A 12,066-nucleotide genomic window follows, 5' to 3' on the forward strand; every position below is an offset into this window, starting at 1 on the left:
GTCAGAGTCCCTCCACGGTTTTCATTTATAAACGCAGCTATGAAATAGGCTGCTTACTTAACACTAGAACTACCAGATCGATCAAAATGACTTATTTCTGATTTCTTTTTTTACAATTACTGAAAAGGTACAGATATTTCTACGAGAAATTATTAACGAAACTAATTCAGTAATAGCAAAACTGAAATACAACTCACTTGAAATCTTAGTAAGCGCACGCTTATGACTTTTATAAAGAAATTTGTAAAAGTCAGTTTAAGTGATCAGTAGTTCTAGTGTTAATCTTATTGACTGGATGTCTCGTTTTGTACGCGCTAATCATTCGAATTTATGTTCTACTACCATTTATTTAACCTTCTTTGAAATTTTAATGTAACATAAACTGAATCTAATATTCACCGAAAATGATGGTCTCTATTACAATCTATTTAATATTTAATGAAATCGATATTCTATTACAATTTATTTAACCATCTAGTCCATTGAAGTTTCATTTTAACATGAATTGAATTTAATATTCATCGAAATTTACTACTTGGTCGGTAAACGTCCATCATTTTGCTTGATGTAGTTTTCCTATTCACCGTCCTCTAAGCGTACAGAGCTGAGCAGAACCTCTGATTTTTTACACAGTCGGTAATTCAGAACATGTGACACCGAGTTCCATAAGGTTGCAGTGTCTATCTTATACCTTGTCTGTGTCAGAAGTGTCAAACTAATGGTTTTAGGCATTAGGGATATAAGTAGGTGGCGCAGTTGTATGAACATAATCCCGATACAATGGGTGTTCAAAATGGATGGTAGTTTATGTGGATAGAACAATTTTATAATTCTTTAATAGTAAATACATACAAAATGACTGGAATTATGCAAGACGACAATGAATTAAAGAGGTTACTAGGTAATCCAGCGAAAAATGCCTGTGAGGAAGGATCAATGGCTCCGCCACAAACGGTAATTTAAGAAATATGTTTGGATAATGTGACATGTGAATTTTATATTTTGTTTTTATATTTTTGACATAGACCAATGTTCCTCGACCAAGTACATCGCAGAATATGAATCCACAGTTAATGATAAATCCAATGACACCAGTCAATAGTTCAAAAGAAGTCATAGAACCTTGTTTACAGTAAGTGAAAAAAATTATAATCCTACAAGATTCTTTTTTCTTTATGATACAAATATTTTTGTATAAATGAGTGTTGTAATAATATATTTAGCTTTACGTGTAGTTTATAAATAATAGTTAAGCCTTTCATTTGTTTCAAGATATGTTTATGGTGATTAATACAAGCATAATCTGTTTTTATAGGAATGTAGTTTCAACTGTTAATTTAGGTGTAGAATTAGCACTTATGTATATTAATACAAGAACTAGAAACTCTGAATATAATCCAGCAAGGTTTACTGGTTTGATTATGAGGATTCGTAACCCTAGAGCCACTGCACTAATTTTTCATTCTGGAAAATTAGTATGTACTGGTGCCAGATGTGAAGAAGATTCCTATTTGGCGACAAGGAAGTTCGCTCGAATAATTCAGAAATTAGGATTTGCAGTAAGATACATTAAGTAAATTTTAGTTAATATAATATAAAAATGAAAATTTATGTTTTGTTACTGAGTTTTTATCGTGTTCTGTATTCCAACAGGTAAAATTTTATAACTTTAAAATACAAAATATAGTTGCAACTTGTGACTTAAAATTTCCAATTAAATTGGAAAACTTAAATCACATACATGGTCAGTTCTCTAGTTATGAACCTGAACTTTATCCTGGTCTTATATACAGAATGGTATCACCAAGAGTTGTGCTACTTATATTTGTAAATGGAAAAATTGTATTAACAGGTAAGTATTATGTAAAACAGATATTTTGTTTCTTGAATATTTGCTATGTTTGATTTCTCATTGTAGGAGCAAAGAATCGAACTGAATTACAAGACGCTTTAAATAATATATATCCAATTTTGAAAAGTTTTAGGAAACAGTAATAGCATTTTGAATTTTTAGTACTTTTTTACATATACAATAATTTTATAATAGTGTCTGAAATTCAGCATTTGCTAAATAGGTGTTCTAATCAGGTGTTTAAATTATGTCATAAATATAATTTATTATTACAATATCTGTTAATTATTAGTAATTTATATAAAAGTGTTTTTTATTAATAGCGAACAAAGAAATTGTAGCTTGACTAATACATAGCAGGAACTTAGTATAAAATTACAGTTTTATGCAATTGTTGTACAAATATTATATGTAAAGAGTAGGGTGACAGTTTTTGTACATAATTTATAAATATTTTGTATGCAGTGAAATAAATGTGATCCATTATTTTAAAATGTATATATATATATATATATATTTTTGAATAATGTAAATAATGAAATTGTTAATAGGCATTATATTGTCTTATGAAGGTAAAGGTACAATTAATAATTACAGCACACTTAAACGAGTTATTTGGGTAGTTTCTTCTCATTTAAATACAAGGGGTAAAAACCATCTGGTGTTATTCACAATGGATTAAGAAGTATATTTTTTAAGAGATATATAATTTAACATCGTCTCGAAAATAATATTTATCGTTCATAGAAAAACAATAGTTTTTAAAATGTTTATAATTTCAACATATATCTTTTTATACTACATAGACTATACAGTTTTCAAAAACAATATATTTGTAAGATGTTATTTAATTCATGTTTGAATACATACTGTTCACATGATCTATGATTTTTTTGTGTACTCATACAGGTACATAATTATCTTTGGAACAATGATGATCGGTTTTGAGAGAAAAACTCGTATTATGTAAATCATGTGTTCATCCGGTTTAGGTTATCACATTACATCCATAGTAACAGCACAATATTAAAATATTTATAATCTTAATTAGCACCTGACCTTTATGAACCATATTATTTATCTAATGGGTTACAGATATGATGGATTACGATCGATATACTTTGAAATATTTTAATTTAATATTCTTGGTTCGTTTTTTAAAACCCTTTTTTCTATGAATAATTCACGTCCCTTAGTACATCACATTTATACCTTTTTTTGCTGCAATAGGTAACTTCTCACCTCTGAAAAACGGATTTTCTTCCTGAAATGAAAATTTTTGTAGCATACAATCAATAATAAAATAAAATGGATTTTTTACACAATGTATGATACGTGCTCTTAATTTTGAAAATGGTCTAAGTTATTTCAAGCATCATAAATCATATTCTTTTATAAGTTGCACACAACATTACACAGTCATAATAAATTCTCATTCAAGAGTAAATATTTTCTGAAATACTTTGTTACATAGCATAAAAATATTTTTTAGCCCACTTTCAAAATTAACGCCACATATGTGTCTAATTTTCCAATGATTTTTGTCATTTGCAACTATATTAGCAAGTCTTTCATATGATTTTAATGATTAGCCCCTTGGCGTACTATTTACCTTCTTTACTAAGCTCGTGTAATATTTTACTATCGACAATTTATAAGAAATACAACAAAATTTTCCATTCTACTTGAGGTGGAAATTTCATTTGAAAATAATATATTGATAATAGCAAAATAGTTGTTTGCTTTGATCCGTGGGTAATGAACAACATTGATTCTTGTTAAATTACTTTAAAAATCTTCATCACGAGTCTCACTCGTCATTGTACGGCAAGGGGTTAAAATAATCGAAGTATTATGTACGATTAATCGAAGAGCATATCTTACTGCTTGAATTTGATCAACGATTTCATTGAAGTTAGAACTCGGTATGTGCATGCTTGGTAGACTGTTACTATTTGTAGAATCAACAGGACAGTGCATCATGTGTTCTGTGTCGCACATGCAGTCTTGCGCATTTTGGTATTCTCGGCTGAATTCCGCAGTATTTACGAAAGTTAAGATGCAGTTGTTTTCACCTGTATAAAGCAAATTCTTTTCTTTATAAAATAAAGAATGTAACTAATTATATATAATATTGCTGTAACATTATGGAAATACTATCATACAATGTTGCGTTTAAAATGTCTCTGCGATATTATATATTAAAATATATATTGATAAAATAATTTATTTTCAATTTTCTCAGAAAAATCTTGCACCTTTCCAATAACCGTAAAAGAAGAAATTCGAAATGGGTCATTTTAATCAATCTGATAGTTCTTGTGTTAAGATTTTCAGACACCTTCGGTACTCTACTCAAAAACGTAAAGACACAACATCAAGATACAGAAAAATGACCAAAAACTCAAATATAATTGAAAATTTTATCAAAAGAATCAATATACTTTCTATATAAAATATAATCGAAATTTCGAATAGCACAGGACGCCATGAAATATGTTTCAAAATGTAACATTTTTCGATTTTCAGATATGTTAGACCATTTTGTTCTTGTCTTGACTCTGTGAATTTACTGTATTACTGTTTACTATTCAATCAAGGCGCAAGGATGCGATCCTTCGTCTTTATCATAACTTACTCGTATATCCAACGGGGCAAGGATTCGGTGGCGCGCAATATGTCGGCAGCGTATTTTCAGTTTTCTCATCTTTCATGTTTTTTATGCTTCCGGGCTTGATTCTTTGCCTACCATTTGGTTCTTTATTATTATTTATATGCTGATGACTCCACAACGAGCTGTGTTGCAAGTACTCTTGATCGCGAATGCTGGGATTAGGATTCAATGTGTCCATGCCGTCAAAGTCGGCCGGCAGTTCGACCGGAATTTCTTTCGGTTTATCCTGATATTCCATGTACATGTCAGCAATGCCTGCAAATTCGTCTCCCATTTGATTGATCCATTCACGAAGCAAATTGTTGGTCAGAAATTGCTCCTCCTAGGATTGATGAAGAGTTTCGGCATTGTTTTGGTTCGAAACAGCGAAACTTTGTTCGACGAAAATTATGTATGCATTACAAAATTGTATAATGGATAAATAGTTAGCTGAGCAACTATTTATTCGAACAATTATTTAAGTACTACTATTTTTTACGTATTCTGTAATTTGTCTTTTCACAAGTACCAGAGAAGGCACTACCGTATTACGTCGAAAAACTAGGTGTCGAATTAGTGAATATTCGTTCAAAGTTATTTGCATTGTAATTCGACTAAATTATTCGAATACGTAAAGATGAATTATTTGAATAAACACATAAAATGTACACATTAAGAGTTCGTCTAATTATCTTAGTTAAGTACGTATCCGAAATAATTTTAATAATGTTCAAATCTGGTTGCATATATTGGGTACAGGGATTCGAGTATTACCTTAATCGTAGCTGGTAGATATACAGTTACTTGAGCAGCAGCAACTGTTGTGAAAAATAGAGTCCAATACATGGTTTTAAGATCCTGTGCCTAAAAATTAACAATGCATGTGTATGTATCATATATTAAGCGTTTCCAACAAGGAAATTTATGTAAAAGACATTCTTTTGTACAATAAAGATCCTCAGTTACTAGGAATGTAGACAAGTGTGTACATAAATCCATGTTTTACATAGTAATTGTGTTAAATAATGCGTATAACGCAAACCGAGAATTTGCTAGAATTAAGTAATTATTGTAATGATATTTAGAAAAGACTTTCATATAATAGTTCATTTCCCACTAATAGCTTTACAATATTTTTTAATTAACTTTTCTGTGCAATTTAATTACGTGACTTCTCTTTTTAAAGATTTTCATTTCGCTAGTACTATATAAAATCGATTTCTCTAAACAAATAATACTATACAACACTAATATGATTCTAAGAAAATTCAAGTTAATCTTAATTAATAGTAACAATTATACAATGCAGAAAGGGGGCAAGAATATCAGCATTAAAGGGAAAATAAATGAGTTTGAAAACGGTCAAATGATTTTCATAAGCTTCGAAGACAATTTTGTGTCTCGACAATCTTCCGTACACGCATATGGCGTTTGTTGTGAATCTGAAAACTGATTTTCAGTAACATCAGCTCAATGGAATCAGAGTATTGCGAATTACTTGCGTTGTGTATTTAAATGCGTCGGAACTTACCAAAGGCTGTCAAAGGATGACAAGAAGGAATGATAAAGAGATTCTCGAGGAAATCTTGTCGCTACCAGGGAGTTCGGACTTCGTTGCACATGCGTATTTCGCGCCGGAAGCAGCGCTGTGCTCGTTTAGAATCGAAGATATTGATCCGCGCTTTTCCGCGCCACTTTTCCCCCGTTTTACTGGCCATCGCTACATATGATTGTTCCCGCAAGTCACACTCGTAGGACTGATTTATGAGCAATGACCGTACCGCAGTCTAGCCTCATAACATTGATAGTTAATATTCCGAGTGGTTCACATTCCACCACATGGATAGCACTTCATTTACCAAACGACTATTAACACGTTCACTGCTACAAGAATTCCTAATGTTTTCTATAATATTACTTACTATTCTATAACGAAAACAAACGATATAACAAATGACTTTTACGTAACCTAGCTCCTCGCGTAACATTCTTCATACGAATATCAGAATAAATAGTTAACATCCCATAACGTCGTTGACACTTTATTTACAGAGACTGTTAGTTTGAAATAGCTTAATTTGTTGAACACACGCATAATCAAGTTTTAGCATGTTTTGTGATTCTATTAGTTTAGTTGTTATGCGATTTAATAAATTTAAGATTATAAAAATACGAAAATAATTCGAAATATTGCATTGTACTTATTGTCAGATGTTCCAAATGGTCTACTGTGCGATTTCTGTTTAAACACACGTATTTAATACGTATTTAAATACATATATATAAACACATAAATTAAAACAATTAACGATTGAAATATCAGAACATAAATTGAAAGCAAAATCATGAAGCATGAAACAAATCGCACATCAATAAGCGAAGTCAAATTTTCAAAGCGCTATTTGTATCTAATGTAGATAACTTCTTTTGTGTCTTTCTTTCCGATGTCTTCGCTGGTAACTTTTGCTGTGCTTTTGTTCAGATATAAATTTAAAAATATATAAAACTTAACTTTGCTTTCGCAGTCTTTCTTACTCAAAGTTTATAAACACCTTCAGACCTGATTTTTCTACGAAATTATGTTCACATATCCAACAACAATATTATTGTTGTTCCACGTTAAATATTATACCTTCTATTTAAACAGAAACTTTGATATTCGAATTTTGTACGATAGAAGCCGTGTTCCCGTCATGTATCGTAGGTGAAAGGTTCAAAGTGCGAAATGGAATTGCCGACAGAGGGGTTGAAAGATCAAAAGATCCTCGGTTCTGGTTACGGTCGCGTATAAACGTCTATTAATGATTAACCCTCGTTGTGTACTTCTGATTCAATTTCCGAAATCGAATTGTTGCTACGTTACTATCTACCAACCAAAATTGTTCCCTCTATTGATTCGCGGTTGTATGCAAAGAACTACTGTGCAACTCATAGTATAAAGCCTTGCAAAGTTTACAATTCATCTTATGCAATTTGTAGTAACTATGTATTCGATTATGTGATCGTAATAATGCACGCGTAATTTCTATCATTTTCAATTGTTTAAAATAATTATGGTTAGCAAGAAAATTGTAATGCATTCTCTGGTAATTCGGTAGTCTTTCTAAAATTGTATTTTATTTGGTTCAATTTCACGGAATGTATTACTGCACGTGGACAAGTGTATCTACTGTATGCGGCACTATAAATAATTTTTACAATCATCACTTCTTTCTAATCGAATAATGGTATTTATTTTTTTTCTTGTTTTAAAAATATAATATTTTGCTATAAACCGAGATGGTATTGAAACTTTTAAAGAAAACAATTGTGTAGAGGAGTATTAAAATATTTGTGCGTATCAATTTATGAAAGACAATGACCAGTTTCCTAAATTTATAGATAAACGAGCAAGAGTTTGACGTGGAATGGTTCGATAACGTTCTAAATGCCCGTTTGTTGGAGTATTAAAACAAGGGGATGCTCATTTGCGTCATTGGACGTGTATACCTGATTCAGGGATAAAGCGGTTGAGTTAAATCGCCTAGCCAGAACAAAGTTCCGTTTCACTTGGTTTTAATATTCTTGATACGAATCTGTAATACTATCGTTTGTAAATAAATACATAAAATTTTGGATAAAAAATGAAAATAAATAAATAAAAATAAATAAATTAATTAACTAATTAAATTTTAAATAAAATAAAATGATTTCACACAGCTATCCTTTCGGTGATATTTAAAAACAATTTTATATTGAATAACACTTCCTGTGTGTTGAGATTTGTAAATATTTTATGTATTTCTATTTCGTGCGTTGCAAATGCAAGTGAGACATTAAAATGTCTTGTATAATATCCTTTTATTTTTCGTTATTTTCTTATTTTCAACATGATAAACAACATTCTTGTAATACAAATGGTTTGTTAAGGGGATATTTTCGTTTGAAAAAGTAATACGTGCATGAAAAATTCTAATTTTGTAATATTGTTAATTCTAATTTTTTAATTTTATTATTTTTTAGTTTAATCGTAACTTCAAAGTTGCTGGGGATCGATCTCTTCAAACGAAGATATTCTTGATATGGATTTCACATTTTATGCATAGAAAATCAAATTAATTCTGTGCACATTGTTATTTGCAGTATATTACACGATATTTATTTATATTTTTTATACTCTCCTTTATTTATATTTTTTAAATATTTTACAAAGTGAATACATCGTACTTGAGACAATACTGTTCATAATTATGAAGATAATTTCAGATTTTGATGGATTGTGAGTTGATAAGGGTTGCGATTTCGGCTTTCTGTGAGGGATGGGCTGTACGGTGACTCATCCTTGTTTTTCGATAGCTATCCCCCAGGTGGTTACAACTTGAGACAGTTTTGGCTAAAGGTCAGTGTCAGCATGAATAAATGTATTTTTGAAGTTTTTATCATAGGATTCATTCAAGAATTCATGGTTGAGAGCATCTAATAATGTAACATATTATATATTATAAGCATATAGTCAATCTGTATTTAAAACTAGAATTCACAAAGTAATTCAGAGTACTTCACTCACTATTCTCTTATTTTTTTCTTCCTTCTATTCTTCTTTCTTCTCTGGATCTTTTAGTCAACTTTTTAATTTTCTATATATACTTTTAAAAATTATATACTTTTAAAAAGTATATATTATATTATACATATACATAGATAAATAGATGATATAGATGTCCGTGAGTATGTGTCTGCATGTTATCCTCAGTTTAATGTGTTATTCTCCATTAAATTTTGATGTGCTTTCTCTATTTATTTATTTGTTAATTTATCTGCTTATAGGTTCTTACTTTTTTAATTCTTTTTATGTATTTCTTATCTCTTCTGTGTTGTTAATAATGTATTCATCACTTTGTTTAATTTGTACAGGATTCTATTTGTATATCTTTCATACTTATATGTATCTACATTTTTGTTTGTTTTAATAAAGTATTAACGTATTTATATCTTAAAGTTAATAGTTTAGGAGACATTTTAATACAAATAATATATCGTCATTATTTTACTAAGTTACACCTTATTTATGGAAGAAATTCAAGAAAACCACTATAATTTAAATTATGCAATAGAAAGTAAATCAATATTTATTTTGTTATGTATATTCAATTTTTTTCCTAATACCGATCAGTATATTCAATTGATTAAAATTATCAATCCATTCTCGAACCGAGTAATTTGCGCATAATCTATTCTTCGCCACCGCCTACAATCACAATGTTCCCGAACGTGGACAATTTGTCCTTTGGACCGAGAAAGTTAGTGGACACGCGTTCTACCTACGTCAAGCGGATTCGGTTTGCACATAGGTATTTAAATAGGTACATATCTATGTACTTTATTCCGCCTGTTCAAATTTCATATTCGACCCTCTTATTGCAATAACCTCTTAACCTTTCTCACTGTAACAGTTGGCACTCCCGAAATATTATTGACGTACAGCGTGACATTTTAGAAACGTAGCTGGTCATAAGCAAATGCTCGATTTTCGAAAATGACCCAAATATGAGCAAACACATTATTAATTAAAAACATAATGTTCATTTCCGTAGAAAATGAAAATATTCTACTAAAATATTTCTATCACTAAACCACAATTTAAGTTTATTAATGTAGAAACAAAGTAAAGTTATACTGTCCAACATAGTATCACGCTTAATCTAATTTTGTACTACAATAATTACTTAACCCACTCGAGACAAATTACGCACCAGGTGTGTAATGGTGTACCTGCCCAAAAAGACCCATCATACGGCGTGTCTAACGATCATGAATTTCTATTATCAGTTGTGAAGAACCATGTAGCTTACTTTATTATGTAGTTAGTAGTAGAAATTAAAGATGCGAAAAAATGAAAATTTGTATCAGTTTTAAGCTAAGAGCTCAGAAGAAGTAACCCACAATCAGGATCGTTGGGATCACAGGAAATGAACAGTAATGGTGAAAGTGGTGATTTCGAGTTTTGGCTCTTGATGGTTATCATTGAAAAAAACCCTAGTCTCGAATGGGTTAACCTCATTCCATTTGATTTTTCTTGCAACTAAACTTGACTAATTAATTTTACCGTCAATAATTTCCAAGAAATGCGAAGCAATGTTTCATTTATTGTAAGTACATAATAACTTTGAAGTTACTACTTCAAAATTATTGATTACGGAATTACTGAATTATGGAAAATAGCAGAACTGTTTTTCGTTTCGATCCACGTGCTACGAGGAGCATTGAGTTTTGCTAAATTAATCTAAAAATCATCACGAGTCTCACTCGTCATTGTATGGCAAGATAATACCTGTGTTTGGTTAATAATGTCAAAACTATTATTTTAATTGATAAATTGCAAAAAGCATAAAAAAGATTCTACAGATAATGACACGTTACTTTTTCTACTTTGCAAAATTGCTAGCCAAATTACTCGTCAATCGATTTTCGATATCTGGGTTAGGACTTTGAAAAAAAAATGAGAACTGATGTTAGAGTTACACATATTTCGCAAGGTCTGGGTAATTCTTCGTTATTAGAATCCAGTGTAGGACTAACAGTTACAGTGTTCATTAAAAAATCCAATTGTAATTATGCCTATCTAGATTCCTGAAATATCACACCGTACGGTGCGGGGGTTGTCATGCTGTGTCTCGGCGTCACAAGTATTGATTTCCGCGGAGCTGCTGTGTGAATGGGCTACGCCTATCTCACTCTGGATCGAGGAATCCTCGATCTCCATCCTCCTCTTTTTCTCTGTGCTCATCCCTTTTACATACTTCCTTTCTTGACATTTACCAGGCTCCGATTTTGGGTCTCTTTTCTCTTTTTGTTGTTCTCCTTTCTCCCCTGCATTTTATTTCTCGATTGTTTCTATTTCGGCTCCTCCTTCCGACTTCTTCGCTTACTTTCTCCTATCACTATAATACTTTCTTGACTTCTTTTAACACCTTTCTTAATTGCGTTTTTGTTCCTTTTCGTATTTTCTAATTGCGAGTGAATATTTAAAAAAATGTATAAAATTACACGTTAATAACATACATACTTAAATAAAGTATAATACGTAAAGATAATGTATAATATGTATTTGCTTTTTGCTAAGATGCTTCGCTTTTGTTGTCGTTCTTCTTTCCCTTTATTTTAAGAATTCGATTCTCTTATTCTGCGATATCGTAAATTTTCATAATTTATAGTATTTTAATATTTTTAACAAATTTATTATTTCTAATATTCATTATTTTCAAGTGTAATACCAATATATGCACACGTAGATATTTGTAACATTAAACTAATACTTGAGATTTTTACTCTTACAATCTATTACAGTCTATATATTTCTGTATTCGAACAAGAAATGTCTATGCAAAAGTACAGAAATGTATCTTTCATTGAGCCGAATTATCATAATCACACATAAAATTTTCATCAGAAGTAAATAACATTTAAAGGAGTGCACCATTAAGCAATATAATTTCATCTTATAGTTGATGTTATATGTGACATTCACCTAAGGCGAAGATCACCTTAGATATATGTATGTAAAATTAATATCATGTATAAC

The 12,066-nt window shown here is 30.5% G+C and overlaps 2 protein-coding genes across 2 annotated transcripts; one reads left to right on the top strand and one right to left on the bottom strand.

Annotated features, from left to right (window-relative positions):
- The first annotated feature begins 680 nt into the window (after window positions 1-680).
- Window positions 681-2,680, top strand: Trf (TATA-box binding protein-related factor). Its single transcript, XM_031990364.2, has 5 exons — window positions 681-954; window positions 1,026-1,132; window positions 1,316-1,559; window positions 1,654-1,852; window positions 1,919-2,680. Exons 1-5 carry the CDS (start codon window positions 808-810, stop codon window positions 1,993-1,995), a joined length of 774 nt encoding a protein of 257 aa, XP_031846224.1. The 5' UTR covers window positions 681-807; the 3' UTR covers window positions 1,996-2,680.
- Window positions 2,681-2,682: 2 nt separating this feature from the next.
- 7B2 (Secretogranin_V domain-containing protein 7B2) lies at window positions 2,683-6,198 on the bottom strand. The gene is made up of 5 exons (XM_031990365.2): window positions 6,037-6,198; window positions 5,280-5,369; window positions 4,491-4,848; window positions 3,737-3,927; window positions 2,683-3,116 (listed from the first exon to the last, which is right to left on the bottom strand). The coding sequence occupies exons 2-5, from the start codon at window positions 5,349-5,351 to the stop codon at window positions 3,045-3,047; spliced, it is 693 nt and encodes a 230-aa protein (XP_031846225.1). The 5' UTR covers window positions 5,352-5,369; window positions 6,037-6,198; the 3' UTR covers window positions 2,683-3,044.
- Between the last annotated feature and the right edge of the window lie 5,868 nt (window positions 6,199-12,066).

Source organism: Nomia melanderi, chromosome 3 (assembly GCF_051020985.1).
Source record: "Nomia melanderi isolate GNS246 chromosome 3, iyNomMela1, whole genome shotgun sequence".
In the NCBI taxonomy this organism is placed as follows: domain Eukaryota; kingdom Metazoa; phylum Arthropoda; class Insecta; order Hymenoptera; family Halictidae; genus Nomia; species Nomia melanderi.